General features: G+C 36.6%; 1 protein-coding gene across 4 annotated transcripts in view; it reads left to right on the top strand.

Moving 5' to 3' along the window:
* Window positions 1-18,660, top strand: part of OPHN1 (oligophrenin 1) — a 729,824-nt gene that overhangs the window by 306,066 nt on the left and 405,098 nt on the right. For all 4 annotated transcript variants that reach the window (XM_064574174.1, XM_064574172.1, XM_064574171.1 and 1 more), the window contains 5 exons: window positions 4,631-4,741; window positions 7,269-7,373; window positions 9,147-9,276; window positions 11,867-11,967; window positions 16,199-16,290. In XM_064574174.1, coding sequence (XP_064430244.1) covers window positions 4,631-4,741; window positions 7,269-7,373; window positions 9,147-9,276; window positions 11,867-11,967; window positions 16,199-16,290 — 539 coding nt within the window. The remainder of the gene's footprint in view (window positions 1-4,630; window positions 4,742-7,268; window positions 7,374-9,146; window positions 9,277-11,866; window positions 11,968-16,198; window positions 16,291-18,660) is intronic.

The following is an 18,660-nucleotide window of genomic DNA, read 5'->3' as shown; positions in this document are numbered from 1 at the left end:
TCTACACACACAATTGTGTCTTGTGTGAACAAAGATAGTTTTACTACTTCCTTCCCAATGTATATATCTTTTATCTCCTTTTCTTATTGCACTAGCTTGGAATTCCAGTATGATTTGAATAGGAGTTGTTACTGATCTTAGAGGGAAAGCATCTAGTTTCTCACCATCAAATATGATGTTAGCTGTAGGTTTTTTGCAGATGTTCTTTATCAAATTAAGGAAGTTCCCATATAATTTTAGGTTTTTGAATGTTTTTCTCATAAATGGATGGATGTTGGATTTTGTCAAATATTTTTTCTATATCTGTTGGTATGATCATATGATTTTTAGTCTTTGGGTTGTTGATGTGATGATCTACATCAATTGATTTTTGAATGTTTCACCAGCCTAGCATATGTGGAATAAATCCCATGTGGTCTTGTATATTTTTTAAATATAATTTATATATAATTTTTTAGACCTTGTTGGATTTGATTTGCTAATATTTTGTTTAGAATTTTTTCATCTATGTTTATGAGATATACTGATTTGTACATTTCCTTTATTGTAATGTTTTTGTCTGGTTTTAGTGTCAGGGTAATGCTGGCCTCAGAGAATTAGTTAGGAAATATTCCCTCTGATTCTATTTTCTGGGAGAGAGTGTAGAACTTTGGGATCATTTCTTCTTTAAAATATCTAGTAAAATTCACCAGTGAACCCACCATGGCCTAGTGCTTTCTTTTTTGGAAGGCTTTTAATTATTTATTTAATTCCTTTAATAAATATCAATCCTTCAGTTTGTGTGATTTCACGGTTTGTGAGTTTTGTGAGATTGTGTCTTTCAAGGAATTGGTTTATTTCTTTTAGGTTATCAAATTTTAGGCCATAGAGTTGTTATAAATACTCCCTCATTATCCTTTTAATATCCATGAGATCAGTAGTGATGACCCCTCTTTCATTTCTGACATTTTAAATTTAGGTCTTCTCTTTCTTCCTTAAGCTGGCTATAGGCTTATCAATTTTCTTGATGTTTTGAATTGACCAGCTTTTGAGTTTGTTGATTTTTTCTATGATTTCCTGTTAATTTTATTGGTTTCCTTAAATATTGTTATTATTTATTTTCTTCTGTTTATTCTGGTTGTAATTTGCTCTTCTTTTTCTGGTTTACTAAGGCAGAATCTTAAATTACTGATTTTAGATTTCTTCTAATATATGCCTTTCATGCTATAAACATTTCTGTAAGCATTGCCTTCACTGCATCCACAAATACTAAGTTGCAGTTTCTTTGTCATTTAGTTCAAAATATTTTTTGTTTTCTCTTACGAATTCTTCTTTGACCTATGTATCAGTTAGAAATGTGCTGTTTAATCTCTTAAGTATTTTGGCAGGTTCCAGTCATTGCTTGTTATTGACTTCTAGTTTAATTTAATTGTGGTCTGAGAGCATACTTTGTATGATTACTATTCTTCTGAATTTATTCAGGTGTATTGTATGTCCCAGAATGTGGTTGATCATGGTGCTTGTTCTATGTGAACTTGAAATAAGGTGTGTTCTGCTGTTGTTAGATAAAGTGTTCTGCAGATGTTAATTAGATCCTGTTGGTTGATGGTGCTGTTCAATTCAGTTATGTGTTTACTGATTTTCTGCCTCAATTACTGAGAGAGGAATGTTGAAATTTCCAACTCTAATTGTGGATTCATTTATTTTTACCAGTTTTTGGCCTCACATGTTTTGATTTTCTATTATACATAATAAGGGTTGTTATATCTTCTTAGAGAATTGACCCATTTATCATTATGTTATGCCCCTCTTTTCCCCTGACAGGTTTTGTTGCTCTGAAGTCTCCTTTTTCTGAAATTAATATAGCTACTCCAGCTTTCTTTTGATATCTGTCAGCATGGAATATCTTTCCATACCTTTGCTTTTAGTCTCTCTCTGTCATTTATATTTCAAGTGATGTCTTATGCATAACATATATTTGGCTCTTATTTTTTATGCACTTTGACAGTCTCTGAGTTTTAATTGGTGTGTTTAGGCCATTAACCTTTAAAGTGATTAATATAGTTGAACAGATATCTACCGTGTTTGTTGTTTGCTACCCTTTGTTTATTTTTTTGTCCTCTTAAGTTTTTTCCTGCCTTCTCTTTTTTTAACTTAAAGTTTTATATGATTCCATTTTTTGTCCTCTCCTAGCATATGAATTATACTTTTTAAAAAACTTTTAGTGGTTAATCTTTTTTGCCATATGCATTTACAATTAATCCATGTGTACTTTCAAATAACATACTGCTGTGGCACAGGAACCTTATAACAATACTTTCAATTTCTCCCTTCAGTCCCATATAATATTTATGTCATTCATTTTACTTTTTAATAACGTATAATTACCAAATACATTGTTACAATTACTATTTTGGACAAACTCTAATCTGTAAGATTAGTTAAAAATAAGAAAAAATGTTGGCGCCTGGGTGGCTCAGTCATTAAGCATCTGCCTTTTGCTTAGGTCATGATCCCAGGGTCCTGGGATCGAGCCCCGCATTGGGCTCCCTGCTCAGCGGAAAGCCTGCTTCTCCCTCTCCCACTCCCCTGCTTGTGATCCCTCTCTCACTGTGTCTGTCTGTCAAATAAATAAACAAAATCTTAAAAAAAAAAAGAAAAAATGTGATTTTATTTTACCTTCCTTTATTCCTTCTCTAGTGCTCTTCTTTTCTTTATGTTGGTATGCATTTCTCACTTACATAGTTTTCCCTCTGTTTGAAGAAATTCTTGTAACATTTTTTTTTTTACAGATTTTTTTTTACAGGTTTTCTTTTTTTTCCTACAGATGCGGGGCTCGATCCCAGGATTCTGGGATCATGACCTGAGCTGAAGGCAGACACTTAACGACTGAGCCACCCAGGCACCCCTCTTATAACATTTCTTGGGTCATAATTCTACTGGCAACACATTCCTTCAATTTTTTTTTTGTTTGAGAAAATCTTTAATTTTTCTTCAGTTTTGAAAAATAACATCACTGGATACAGAATTCTAAATTTGTGATTTTTCTTTCAGTATCTTAAATATCTCACTCTACTCTCTTCTTTTTGCATGGTCTCCTAAGAGAAATTTTATTCTTGCCCCGCTTTAGGTAAGGTGTTTCCTCTTGAAGATTTTCTTTCAAGATTTTTTCTGTGTCTTTAACTTTGTGCTGTTTGAATATGATATGCCTACATATAGATTTTTTTGTATTTATACTGCTGTTGTTCTCTGAGCTTTCTCTATCTTTTGTTTGGTACCTAATTTTGGAAAATTTTTAGTCATCACTTTAAGTATTTCTTATGTTTCTCCTTTTCTTCTCCATTTGGCATTCCTAGTATGCATAACTTACACCTTTTATAATTGCCCAACACTTCTTAAATATTTGACTCTATCTTTTTTATTCTTTTTTCTCTTTGCATTTCAGTTTTTGAAGTTTATATTAACATATCTTCAAGTTCAGTGATTCTTTTTACAGCTTTGTTCAGTCTGTTGATAAGCCCATTCAATTCTTCATTTCTGCTATTGTTTTTGATTTCTAGCATTTCCTTTTGATTATTTCTTCAAGTTTTCACATATCCACATATATTACTCATGTGTTTTTGTGTATTCTCTTTTTCAATTAAAGCCCTTACTGTAATTTCTGGTGTAATAATTCCACCATCCACTATCTCTGCCTTATCTAAGTTTGGTTTTGATGTTTGTTGTTTATATTCAAACTGGTTTTTGTTGTTGTTGTTGCCCTTTTGAATGCCTTGTACTATTTTGTTGTAAGCCAGGCATGATGTTCCAGGTAAAAGGAACTAAGATAAATAGACTTTTTGCATGAGGCTTTATGTTTATGTAACTAGGAGTTAAGCTGTGCTTAGTTTGCTGTTAGACTATGCTTGGTTTATTCTAGCTATTGTTCTCAGAAGCCAGAATTTCCTCTGGTATTTTTCTTTCTGTTTTCCCCGTTGTCTTTGGATTTCCTTAGAGAGGTATTCTTTTTAAAAAAATATTTGAGAGAGAGAGAGAGAGAGAGAGAGAGAGAGAGAGAGAGAGATGAGTGTGGGGTGTGGCAGGGGCTGAGGAAGAGAGAGACTCTCAAGCAGACTCTCCGCTGAGCTTGGATCCTGATGTGGGGCTCGATATCACAGCCCTGAGCTGAAAGCAAGGGTCAGATGCTTAACTGAGTGAGCCACCCAAGGGCCCTGAGAATTATTCTTAAATAACTGATAGTCTGATATTGTCTGCAGTAACAGGTTTCTGCTTCTGGGCTTCTGCTCTGGTAAGCTCCGATTCTCCATTTTCAACTCTCTATCCAATATTTGAGACAACTGTTTTCCCTCTGACTTCAGTTTTCTGTTGTTTCCAAGGGGAGTTGTTCATTTTCAACTTGTTTATCATTTATCTTGTGAGGATGGGTGAGATAACTTTCAAGCTTTTTAATCGTTGGACCAGAAACCAGAAGTTTCACATTGATCACTTTTTATTTCTTGATTTATAATTCTATGTGTGTAAAATAAAAGAATTAAGATCATTACTTGATGGCTAAATTCTCCCCTAGCTCTAGCATTCTGTTGAGTCCCTAAGCAGTGACTTGCATAAATGATTATGCTGTTATGTGACATTTGCCACTCTTCTTCTACAGGCAGACCTCCAGGTGGACAAGGAGAGGCACAATTTCTTTGAGTCCTCCCTTGATTATGTTTATCAAATCCAGGAAGTTCAGGAGTCCAAGAAGTTCAACATTGTGGAGCCAGTAAGTTCTATCTGTTGATGAATAGTCTAAAAATATTTACCAAATGCCAGGTTAATGTAGATTACTTTGACCATAAAATTGAAATTTCAAAGATGGTGAAGGATATTTAATGCCTAATAATGAATATCAAGAAAATAAACACACTAGCTTGGGTTACTCTTGCTCTCTTACTAATAATATTTTATCTCTCTTCCTTACCTCCCCTCCCCCACCTTTTTTCCTCTCCCATTTTCTTTCCCCCAGCTATGATTTTTCTTTCCTTCTCTTTTTTTGCTTCCTTTCTCCTTTTCTCCCTCCTTTGATTTCTCTGTCACCCTTCCTTTTACCTTGTTCTCTTCCCTTCCTTGCTCTCATGCTTTCATAAATCTTCTAAAGTGCCTATCATATGCCAGTCAGTGTTCTAGGAGCTCATGTCCCTTGTACTCAATGACTTCCTATTGTACTATTTTTACTTCTATCTTCTTTATTTTTTTCTACTTACATCTCCTTGACTATAAAAGAGGTATGCTTTGATTTGACAACTATGTTGAATTTTAACTCTTGGTGCAGAAAAGCTAGAAAACAATTATAAGAAAAACAAAAATAACAAATTCCCCATACAGAGATAATCACTGTTAATATTTTGGCATTTTCCTTCCAGATTTTCTGTGTATCTATTATATTTCTTTCTCTATTTATATGTGTCTTTGTACTTGTAGATGTGGGTGTATGTACACCTGTGTGCAGGTCTGTGTACACATGTATATGTTTTGCACATGAGCATGTATACCTTTGTACATGTGTATCTGTCCTCACATTTTTATATATCTGTATATATATGTGTGTGCAGCCAAGTGTTTATTCATTTATACAAAAAATAATTGAGCTTCTGTTATATGTCAGGCACTGTGCTAAACACTGGGTATTCTACAGTGAATAAGACAGACTCTGTTTCTGTCTTTATGAAGACTACACTCTTACTGGGTAGACAGAAGGGAAAGAAGGATACACATAAATAAAACTAATTGTAAGTTATGATAAGGGCTAAAACAAATAACAAGAATGGGCAACTACTTTAGATGAAGTGGTCAAAGAGGAACTCTGAAAGTATCACTTAAGTTCTGAAGAAAGAGAGGATGAGGCCACATGAATAATGGGGAAATAATATTAAAACACAGAAAAACACATGTGCATGGTCCTTAAGTTAGGAAAGAATGTATGCCTGAGGGATGAAAAGATTAGTGCCTTTAGATACAGGCGATAGAAAAGTGTATGATAGGAAGGCATAGGACTTGTAATCACAGTAAAGAGTTTGGATATTAGTCTAAGTGTAGTGGGAAACTACTGATAAGTGTTAAGCTAGATATGACATGAGCTGATTTTGTTGTGTGGACAATGGCTTGGAAAAGAACAGAAGTGGAAGTAAGGAAACCAAATAGGAGGCTACTACAGCAGTCTAGGCAAGAAAAGATGTTGGTTTGGGTTAGGGTGGTGAAAGTGGAAACAGAAAAGAATGTCTGGATTAGAAATATATTTTGGTGGAAAAACTGATAGGATTTGGATTGATATGTGAGTGGAAGAGAAATCAAGGATGATTCTTTACTTTCTGGCTTGATTGAGTGGGTGGTAGTGTCATTTCCTGAGATGAGAAAGCTTGGAGGAGAAACAGAAAGATTTTGTATATGATAATATATGTGGTACACACACCCACCTGTGTGTGTGTATATATATATACACACAGACACATATATATACTTGTGTGTATGTACATAGTTGTTACATGTTTATATATATATACATATATATAGTTTGTGTTTATATTTATAATATATGCATGTGTATATGCATATGGTATATCTGTGTGCATATTTACATATACCTACCTGCTTATTTTCTAAAAAGAATAGAGCAGTTATTACTACTTCCTATTATTACACTTCACTATTGCCAGAATTGAGCATTATTGTTTAAAGGTTTGTATTTCATAGATTAAATCATATTTTCATTGTTTTTATTTCTGTGTATTTAATTATTAATGAGGTTGAATATTTGGAACATTAAAAAAATTTTATTGATCATTTGTATGTCTTATTCTGGAACCACTCTGAAACATTTCTAATTTGAAAATGGGCTCACACTCTTTGAATCTTTTAGCATTAGGGCAGTCTTCATTAAGGTACAGAATCTTACTTTACTCATTTATTCACTTATCTATTTATTCAACAAATACTGAGTACCTACTCTGTGCCAATTCTGAGGATATAGAGAGAAAATACAGTCTATTCCCATATGGTCCAAACTATGAATGGTTTTGTATGCTATCTGGAAAGGATCTCAATGAATACATTTTTAGTAGTTCTTATAGTCTGGAACTAAGTTCCATGTAAATGTTTAATAAAAGAATAGCTATGTGTAGACCTGTTTGTGTTTTCACGATTACTTTTAACACTGTGCTCGGTATGTGGAATTTCTTTTCCATGTTTCTTTTTCCTTTATTTGGTAATGAGAAGGTACTGGTGATAAAGTTATTTTTACACATTTTCCCTAGGTGTTGGCCTTTCTTCATAGTCTCTTCATTTCCAACAGCTTGACTGTGGAGCTCACACAGGATTTTCTCCCATACAAACAGCAGCTCCAGCTCAGTTTGCAGAATGTGAGTTTGCATGTGGGTTTCTTCACCTGTCCCTGCATTCCAATTGTATTTCAGTCCCAATGACCTTGACCTTGAAATCCCAGCTTATTGCATTCTAGCCAATTTGTCAGGACATTCTTGTGTGGATCATAAATATTTTAGTGTGCTTGCTCTTCCGGTTTCAACTCTTACCAGTTTTTGAGGCTTATTGTTGTTCAAACCTACCCTTCCACCCACTGACACCTCTGTTTATCCAATAAATATTAAATGTTGCTAATTTACTGCATCCCTCTCAGATCAGAACCCAGCTATGGGCTTGTTTAAGCACAGATCTTATGCTACTTCTATGTTGGTCAGTCAAGGCACTTGTGAGTTTTATGACCATGAATGCCCATTTTCCCCTCTCTTCCTTTTCTCATTAATTACTAGAGTTAAATAAATTATATATAAAGGTTTTATTCATCTTCTTGCCCATGCTGGTTTTTGTAGATGGCCATAGGCACCACCTTCCCATCTTTGTAACATATATATTTTTTCTCATTTGTTTATTTAACCCACATTTAATGAATGGTTATGGATATAATATATACTCTGTGCCAGACATGGACATACCATAATGAAGTATGTTAGTTTTTCTTTCCTCAGGGAACAGGAAAGAGACATAAACACTGGAACACATCATAATTCCTTGTGATAAGCGTTTCGATAGTGTTAAGACCAAAAATTTGAAGGAAGCACAGAAAGTGGAACATTTGACTGCTTGGCACAGTTAGAGAAGGTATCACTGAGATAGTGACTGTGGACTAGTTGTTGCATTGCATAAAATCTGTATTTTTATATGAAAAAGGCTGGTAATAAGGTTGCTAGTGGAAGTAAACCTCACCTGGTTGTTTAGGAGGATCCTGACTTAGAGTTGTTTTGTTTCTCTCTTTCTGGGTACTCACCTTCACCAGAATGTGAGAGCCCCTGACTTCTATGGATTTATAAAATATTCCTATTACCAGGTTAATCATTTGAATCTTCCTCCAAATAGAACTTGAAAAGTATGAATTTAATAACAATGCTTTGTATCTGTGTATATGATGAACTCATTCACAGGATAATCAATAGAGTGGGCCCAACAAGATAAGGTAGTTCAGATCACCTTTTTGACTGATGTAACAGTCTTGAGGCTGGACACTAAGGACCTATCTCTAGTGATTTTCATACTCACATTTCAAACAGTGTTTTGCTGTTGTGTTTTAGTTGTGTAGTTTTAAATAGATTTCTTCTCACCATTAGCTTTTGTTATTCATGAAAATGAAAACATAACTTTTCTATTGACCTGTCTTCAAAGATAGCACCTTGTCATGTATTTTATCCTAATAGCCTGAATTTGATTCAGAGTCAAGTAGGCAGTAACTTTACTTGAGGCAGAGCTTAGAAGTTGCCATGATAATATTATCTTTGGAAACCTTCTTTACAGTTTCCCATCCTGTAAAGCAGAGTTCAGTCTAGTGCTCAGAATTCTAAGAACTCTTATTTATTGGCTTATGTGATTCCCTAGAATAAAAATTCTCCCAGATGTGTTTTTATGTTTATATTGCTATTTGTTTCTGTTTCCCTTTTAGTCTTTAGCACTGTTAGACTCCATAAAATTGTTTTCTAGTCACTATGTTATTCTACATTTTTTTTTTGCTATGTTGTAACATAATATGCAAACCAAGAAAATTCTGCACTGGATCTGTGACCAATAAGTGCTTTTTAATAATGATGGTGATAATGATAATAATGACAATGATAATATCTTCACAGACAAGAAATCATTTCTCCAGTACCCGGGAAGAGATGGAAGAACTTAAGAAAAGGATGAAGGAAGCTCCCCAGACATGCAAACTTCCAGGACAGCCTACCATCGAAGGCTATCTCTATACACAAGAGAAATGTGTGTGGGAATACAAGGATACCCACTGGGTTTCAGTAGGCTAGCACCTACTGCCACTTGGCTTCTCCAAACTCCAGGCACCCATATTGTTTACAGACCCCTGACAACTACACCTCTTTGGAGAAGAGTCTGGGAATAGTGAAAAAAAGAAAAGGAAGGAGAAATTGGAGGGGGAGGTTAAGGATTTGTCTTCCAAAGACTTTGGGTTGATAAGATCTAAGGTTTTTCTCTGTGATTCAAAATGGGGATTGTTAATTGTTTAATCCTTCTGATGACTGTGACTGGGGAAAAAAAGGAGGTAGGGGAAAGGAGGCAGAAAAATAATATTTATTACACCTACTATGTACCAGGCATGGTGCTAAGTGCTTTAAATATACTATCTCATTTAGTCTTTAAAAGCGCTTATCATACCCATTTTCCTTGAGGCCATGGAGGCTTAGAGAGATCACTAGTTGAAAGTTACCCAACTATATGTTGGCTAATTGAACATAATAAAAAAAAAAGGCAAAAAAAAAGAGAAAGTTACCCAACTGTCAAGTAGCAAGCCTAAGAGTAAACTCAGTTCTGTGAAATGCCAAAACCTTTGCTTCTGTCACTACACCCTATACCTTCCACTGTCTTAGGAGCACATGTTTGCTCTTAAAGCACTAAACAACAACCATTGTGATTTCAGTGAGCAAGACAGTTGTTCATTGCTAACCAAGGACCACGGGTTAACTTATCCATTCACTGAATATTGCAGAGCATTTAAGCCTTCCTGCTTCCTAAATTACATTATGAAAATCTGTATGTGCTCTTTGATTTTCCTTATGAACTATGACCCAGTGCTCCCAAAGCCTGTGATTTCGGCTCTGCCCAGAATTATTATACCTGAGAAGAAGAGGCAAAAGAGGCTATTCAGATGTTACCAGTGGCAAAAACTACCGCAATTCACAAAGCATGGCATTTAAGCAATGATATTATCATCTTTTCTTCTCTTAGAGAAATTAACTTTTGGTGGTTTTCAAAGATATGTTCTTCCACCTTTCAGGTTTATCTCTTCAACTCTGCATTGCAGAATTTCTCAATCTCAGTGCAACTGACATTTTGGGCTGGGGGATCATGTACATTATAGGGTATTTAGCAGCATCTATGGCCTGTCCTCACTTTATTCTAATAGCACTCTATAGGTGTGACAATCTAAAATGTCTCCAGACATTGCCAAATATCTCTTTGGCAAAATTGCCCTTGGTTGAGAACTACTACTGTATTATAAAAGATGTGGGAATAATGATTTTGTAATCTTGGCTGTAATATCAACTAGCTACATGGTCCTCCTGTGCCCCAGTTTTCTAATTTGTCAAATGGATATGACGTTGCTATTCAGTTGAATGTTTATCGAGCATACTTTTTGCCAGACAATATGCAGTGCATTGGGGATTTTAAAAAAATGAACCGATCTTGGTTTTGCCTCCAAGAAGTTCATAGTCTGATGAGGAAGGCAGACAACTATATCAAGAATTATAAGGAAATGTGTTGAGTACTGCATTTGGGGCATGTATCTAAGGGCTTCACTGAGGAAGCAATGTTTGAATTAGGACTTGAATTATGAGTGGAAGTTTGATAGGCAAAAAAAGGGGGAAAGAAAAACTCCAGTTATACACCATTGCATGCTACTCAGGCACAAAGGTGTGTGAGGATGTAGTTTATTTGTAGGGTCTTAGTTTGCCAAGAATAGCCCCGGTTTACACTTGTCATCCTGATGTAATTATTAATAGTGACCCATTCACTCTTAAGTATGTATTGAATTTGGACTAAAAATATATGGCCACCTATTTATTTGGTAAGTGAAAGTAATTCAATGAGACAGGATCATAGAGGGTGGCAAAAGACAAAGTAGGAAAGGTAAATATGATCATATTATGAAGGGTCTTGTGGGCCAACCTGAGTTTAGAGACAGTGGGAAAGCCATGCATGATTTATAAGAAAAATTATATAAAGAGAAATAAATATTTTTAAAAAATTCCTTTAACTAAAGAATGGAGAATGGACTAGAAAGGAGTGATCAGAAATGGGGGAAATCAGAGAGAAGGCCACTGTCATAATTAATTAGTGAAATGGTGAATTTTTATTTTGTTTGAAGTAGATCATAAAACATTACAAGTAATTCAGCAATAGGGCCCTGAACTAATTCAGTTCTAAAAGGGATGGAGAGGAGGAAGCAGCTGAAGGAGAGACATGTGGGGAAAAGAATGAGCAGAACCCAACCACCAATCAAATGGGACAGGTTACAGGGAAGAAGAAGCAGAAGATTACAGATCTTTCCAACTCATACAATAGGATGAACAGTAGAAGCATTTAGAAGGGACATGGCAAGAAAAGCTATTTGGAGCAAGCTAGAGCAAATGTGGAAAGCATTTGATGAGGATTAGGATCTCTATATGTGCTGTGGGTCGATAGCCCACAGGGTTGGAGTTCAGGGGAAGGTTAGAGCTAGATCTGAAGCCCTATGACTATGAAGAGCAGACTATAGCACTTCCATCTTAGGAGTGTATTGACCATATAGCCCAATGGATATAGTCTGTCAGCTGACTTTTGCCTATCATTGTAGGGGCTTTGGGAATATCCTGGGTGAAATATTACTGCCAGTATGAGAAGGAGACCAAAACGCTCACCATGACACCTATGGAGCAGAAGCCAGGTGCTAAACAGGTCAGTTCTTTTGTGTGCCATATTTTTTTGAAATGCATCTGTGACTGCATCTCAGAAAAGAGTATATTTTGACTTAGTGTCAAAGAATCAAGTCCATCACTGTCATGTGAAGCCATGACTCTGTGTGTTCCTCTTGACCTAAGTTTGCATTGGGCCAGATACTACTCAGTTGAGTGAAATATATCTATTAATTATGTCAAGCCTTCTGAAAGTGCTTGTACTTTCTCAGATCATTGAATTATTACAAGTGCTTGTCCATTGTACAAGAAAATTTGCAAGAATATGGATGAATTGCAGGAAGATAGTGTGACCTGCTTTTAAGAAGTCCTACTTCTTAGGATTCTTAGGATTCCTTTAAATAGCTAGTGTTTAAAATATCATTTTCCAAAATTCCTTTTTTAGAAAAGTATGTCTGTTTCCTAAAGTTGGAATAACCTATACCCCATATTCTATGTAATGTTCGGATATATTTAAGCAGGTAATACTTCTTCTGTCCTCCAAACCTTCCCTATCCCCTAAAATGTCAAGATGAGTTTAACACACTAAGAAGATACTTACCTGGAAGAACCTAATCTTATATATTACATACTATACTGTACTTACTGTACTATACTATATATATGACCACACAGCCAAAAAATGTTATTCTGTCAATCTCACTTTCGCCTATCTTTGTAGAGGCTTTGGAAATTCTCTCTCTCTCTCAAGGGTTTATTAAGATAAAAGCTGATAGATAGACTGTTCATATTCTAAAAGTAGTTTAGTGTGTACCTTAAATTGTCTCTCAGACTGGGTCTTAAGGCATGATTTTAAGGATTTCTATTATTTACAAATTGTTTACAAGTCCAACAGGGTTCATTTGTTAGCACTGAACCTTGGTGGTGCGAGAAGACCCAATTTGGTAGGCAGAAATTTGGAGAAAAATTGGACCAATTTGTCTCCATTGCTGGTGCTTTCCATGGAAGATCTCTTTTGTGTGGCTTGTTCACAGAGAATTAGAGAGGACTGAAATTTGGTGTCAGGCTATAGAAAACTGCCTTTTTTGTCTTTAGCCAAAAATTTTGTCACTCGGCTTTTAACGTGTATTGGAGATGGAATGCACCTCTAATGAAGTGTACCAAATGGCGTCTCCAGAACCCTCATCCATGCTTCTCTATGGGTTTACTCATTCCTGACTCCAAAACTCTTATTAGTTTCCAGTCTGTTAATTGCCAAAGTACCTTTCAATGTGGTTTCAATAAATTTATCCTGTGCTCTATTACAGAATTTTTTCCATTTCTGTCAGAACTTAGCTATGTATTTTACTGGCTAGTGCTTATAAGCACTGTCCTGTAGTTTCTTCCTTTTCTTCTCCTACACACATTACTTTCCCAGTCCCAGACTTTAAAGTAAGCTGATTTAGGCCCTTTCTCTCCTGCTCAGGCACCTACTACAAAGCTCAAGACAGAAGCAGACATACTACTTTCATATCCTCCTACGAGATGAGCACAAGCTCTCCTTTTAGTTTTTCTTTCCTTCTTCCCTTTTCATTGAGTGGCTGCTTGTAAAGTTGCAATAGTGTCAGCCTAAGCGGTTTTAATATGGGATTCCTTATGGAGTGGAAAGAGGAACTTGTTTCTCTATTTAGAAGGAAGGGAAGGTAAAGTAGTAACTTGAATTTCCCTAAAATGAAGTTGGAAATAATTTCTTCTTGTCAGTTCTCTCAGTTCCTATTACTGGTTTGCATTTTAGAAAGGTAAATTAATACAAGTAAGTGTGACTATAACAACACCATAAAATCCACTATGTATTGAACATCTACTGTGTACCAGGCACTGAGCTGGACACTTTTTGGCATGTGCCTCATTTACTTTCCCAGTAGCCCTGTCAAGTATTAATAGTTCAATTTGAAGGTGGCGGAATTAGCCCTCTCTCTGACTATGGTACTTACCAGTGTTACCTACTAGTTCAGCCTATCAACTTCCACTTGTGTTGTGCTGCTCATTTTACAGATTAGCTTCCCAAATTATGTTTTAGAAGATCCCCATCATCTCCCTGTCAGGCAGTTGTGGTAAGAGGAAAGAGTGCTGTATTTTTATGGACTTTCAACAGCTGGGTTTAAATCCTAGCTCTGTGGCCTAGTAGCTTTTTGACCCCAAGTAAATTATGTAATGTTACTCAGTATCATTTTCCTCATCAGAAAAATGGCAAGAATGATATTGTAGTTCATAAAAATTTCTTGGGCACTAACTCTTTCCTAGACCCTAGAGATATAAAGATAAATAAGATGCTGCCCACGCCCTTGAGTTCTCAGTCAATTGGGGAAATAAGGCATGAAACCAGGAAGTTTTAATAGAATGCACAAAACACATAGTGAGCAGTGTATGGGATTGGGGAAGAATATTGGAGGAAATGAAAGCTGAACTGCAATTTGTAGAACAATTAAGAGTTTAGCCAGACCAAGAATATAGATAAAGTCATTGCAGGTGGAGGAAACATTATTTACAGTTATGGAATCATGAGAGTTATGACATGTGTGAAATGAGAGCACTTTTGCATGGATGAAGCATAAAACAGATGGGGGTGGCTAGAGGTAACCTGGAGTAATAGACAGGGCCTAGGCCCCTGAGCTATGATGCCTTTGACTCTGAGGGAGTTGAGAGTTTAAAGAGGGGGGGTGAGTATATAATGCTGTTAGTTACTGTCTTCTTGAAAGCCTAGTAATTCTTGATACCCTCAGTATTGGGGTAAAGAAGGCAGATTGAAGGATGAAATTAGAGTTGAGTTTTTATACTGTAGGAACAGCAAAAGGATAGGCCTGAAGGGGGGTTGAGTGTGCCAATAAGAAAGAAGTATTGTGTGCAACTAATGAATTGTTGAACACTGCATCAAAAACTAATGATGTATTATATATTGGCTAATTGAACATAATAAAAAAATAAAATGTAAAAAGAAGTATTGTTTGATCAGTTGGATCAACTGTATGGACCAGTTTGGATGGCATAGTACTTAGACCCAGACCTGGCACTTGGGAAGTGTTTCTGAATTTCTGGCAGCTAGGTGGTTAGCATTTTCCCCATTTAATAGATTGTGAAGTTAAGATTCAGAGAGGAAAACGGTTTGCCCTGGATTGTAAGCTAGTAAATGGCATAACTGAGACAAAGCCCAGGTTTTAAACTTCCTAGTTTATTACTATATCTACTGTACCGACTCGGGTGACTTTGGGTAAGCCATTTTACCTCTCTGAGCTTCACTTCTTTCTAAGGGTTGTTATGAAGAAAGTTGATTTAAAGATACCTAGCAAGGGCGCCTGGGTGGCTCAGTTGGTTAGGCGACTGCCTTTGGCTCAGGTCATGATCCTGGAGTCCCTGGATCAAGTCCCACATCGGGCTCCCTGCTCGGCAGGGAGTCTGCTTCTCCCTCTGACCCTCCCCCCTCTCATGTGTTCTCTCTCATTCTCTCTCTCTCAAATAAATAAATAAAATCTTAAAAAAAAATAAATAAAGATACCTAGCATAATGTGTGGCAAATAGTAGGTAATTGATCAATCTTACTTCTCTTTCCTATACCACATTGTCTCTGTTGAGATAATAGAGGGAAACTGAACAATGTGGGATTTGGAAATTTTAATCTGTGGACACAGTGGACTTCAGTGGCCTTATTAAGTGCCCATAAGACTAAGGTGGGCTACACTGTTCTGCATATATGAAATATCAAATGGAACTTTGAGTAATATATAAATTTGCTCATTTTCTCTACTCCTGCCCTATCTTTGGAGAGATTGCTTTTGTGATTCCTGTCTTCCTGAAGAGTCTGGAGGTGGGGAATGAAAATGTTTCTCTCCCGTCCTCCATCTGCCAATTTAATAGAAGGAGGGTCGCATAAAGCCACTCCCAACCTGGAAGTTTTATGAAAATTTTATTCAATACACTTAATGCCATTTGGTCAACCCATTTGTCCTACATTCCCCTTATATTATGTATAATGAGCTTCCTATTTAATCTACCGTGCTTGGAAAACAGTACTGACCTACCCTGAGCATTTTGTCCTGGTCTCAACCATTAATTATTGGAGCAAGAAGAAACCATCTGCTGCAAATACTGTTTGAAGGGACAAGATTCTCAGTGAGGCTAAACATTACTTCTGCTGCCCTGACAGATGCCTTCCAAGTGGCTGAGGCTACTGCAGGAGGCAGAAGAAGCTTCTGTGCATTTTCTTTTCAAATTGGCTATTAATCCTTCTCTTGTATCAGGGGCCTTTGGACTTAACCCTGAAGTACTGCGTGAGGAGGAAGACAGAGTCTATCGACAAAAGGTTCTGTTTTGATATAGAAACTAATGAAAGGTAAGCTGTGCTGGTATGAACTGGTAATGTTCTCATGTGCCAGGTGCTGAGCCTGAGTAGATCTTTTATTTTCCTCTGTCCTCTCTTGTGATGAAAATGAGCAAATCTGTTCTTGACATCATTGTTTCGGCTCTTCTGGCTGCTAGTCACAGGAATCCCTGTTAGACCTGGCCCAGAGCTGGTTTTCCCTGTGGGAACTTCAGCCAGCTTTGCCTCACCTGCTCTAGGCAGAATAAGTCATTCCTAGGATTTAATTTGCTATCAGATATGCTGCAACGGTCAACGTTTGGTGATGCTGCAAAGACAGCATAACAAAACTCATTCTTTTTTTTTCTTTTTTTTTTTTTGGTATCAAGTTTTTATTTATTTATTTATTTATTTATTTTTTAATTTTTTTATTCTTATGTTAATCCCCTTACATTACAACATTAGTTTTAGATGAAGTGTTCCATGATTCATTGTTTGTGCACAACACCCAGTGCTCCATGCAGAATGTGCCCTCCTAAATACCCACCACCAGGCTAACCCATCCTCCCACCCCCCTCCCCTCTAGAACCCTGTTTGTTTTTCAGAGTCCATCGTCTCTCATGGTTCGTCTACCCCTCCGATTTCCCCCGCTTCATTCTTCCCCTCCCGCTACCTTCTTCTTCTTCTTTTTTTTTTTTTCTTAACATATATTGCATTATTTGTTTCAGAGGTACAGATCTGAGATTCAACAGTCTTGCACAATTCACAGCGCTTACCAGAGCACATACACTCCCCAGTGTCTATCACCCAGTCCCCCCATCCCTCCCACCCCACCCCCCACTCCAACAACACTCAGTTTGTTTCCTGCGATTAAGAATTCCTCATATCAGTGAGATCATATGATACATGTCTTTCTCTGTTTGACTTATTTCACTCAACATAATACCCCAAGTTTTTATTTAAATTCCAGTTAGTTAACATATAGTATGATATTAGTTTCAGGAGTCGAATTTAGTGATTCATCACTTACATACAACACCCAGAGCTCATCATCACAAGTGCCCTCCTTAATGCCCATCACCCATTTAACCCACCCCCCACCACCCCACCAGCAACCCCAGTTTGTTCTCTATAGTTAAGAGTCTGTTTCCTGGTTTGCCTCTCTTTTTTTCCCCTATGTTCAATAGCTTTGCTTCTTAAATTCCACATGAGTGAAATCATATGGTATTTGTCTTTCTCTGACTGAATTATTTCACTTAGCATAATATATTCTAGCTCAATCCACGTTGTTGCAGATGGCAAGGTCTCATTCTTTTTCATGGCCGGGTAATATTCCTCTCTGTGTGTGTGTGTGTGTGTGTGTACACTAGATCTTCTTTATCCATTCATCAGTCGATGAACACTTGGGCTCTTTCCATAATTTGGCTATTGTTGATAATGCTGCTATAAACACGAGGGTGCATGTATTCCTTCACATTGGTATTTTTGTATCCTTTGGGTAAATACCTAGGAGTATAATTGCTGGATCATAGGGTAGCTCTATTTTTAACTTTTTGAGGAACCTTCATACTGTTTTCCAGAGTGGCTGCATCAATTTGCATTCCCACCAGCAATGTAAGAGGGTTCCCCTTTCTCGACATCCTTGCCAATACATGTTGTTTCCTGTGTTGTTAATTTTAGCCATTCTGACAGGTGTGAGGTGGTATTTCATTGTGGGTTTGATTTACATTTCCCTGATGATAGTGATGTTGAGCATCTTTTCATGTGTCTGTTGGCCATCTGTATATATGTCTTCGATGGAAAAATGTCTATTCAGGTCTTCTGCCCATTTCTTAACTGGATTATTTGGTTTTTGGGTGTTGAGTTTGATGAGTTCTTTATGGATTTTGGATACTAGCCCTTTATCCGTGATGTCATTTGCAAGTATCTTCTCCCATTCAGCAAAACTCATTCTTTTATCTCCTAATATAACATACAAGAACAAGTGAATTAAAACACATTTTTAAGGGGAGATAGAAAGGATGGAAGATGGTAGTGGTATTGGGGAGTCTTTTTTTCCCCACTTGGTGGAAACATGATACAGACTTCCCCTACTTTGCAGGTATACTGGAAATAGTTTGATTATCAACTTTCTGATTTCAGCTAAGGCTTTCAAACTTTGTACTTTGTTGTATTTGTTTCTCTCCAGTACCCTCTTTTTGTTTTCTGGAACTGGGCACTTTTATCAGAGGTGAATTTAACCTTGAAATTTTAAAATGAGAGCATTTGGGGTTACTTTGGAGAAACGCATATTGTGTAGTTGAGAGGTTGATCCAAAATTCAGTGAATGAATATTCCTATATGTTATTTCGGTCTATTATTTCTATGTGTTAGGTACCACATAGTAGAATAGAATTTAACAAA

The sequence above is a fragment of the Mirounga angustirostris genome, unplaced genomic scaffold (genome assembly GCF_029215605.1).
Source record: "Mirounga angustirostris isolate CCGP_5_RB_7025 unplaced genomic scaffold, mMirAng1.0.hap1 SCAF_11, whole genome shotgun sequence".
NCBI lineage: Eukaryota > Metazoa > Chordata > Mammalia > Carnivora > Phocidae > Mirounga > Mirounga angustirostris.
The sequence above is the reverse complement of the archived record's forward strand: the minus strand, read 5'-3'. Positions and strand labels throughout refer to the sequence as shown.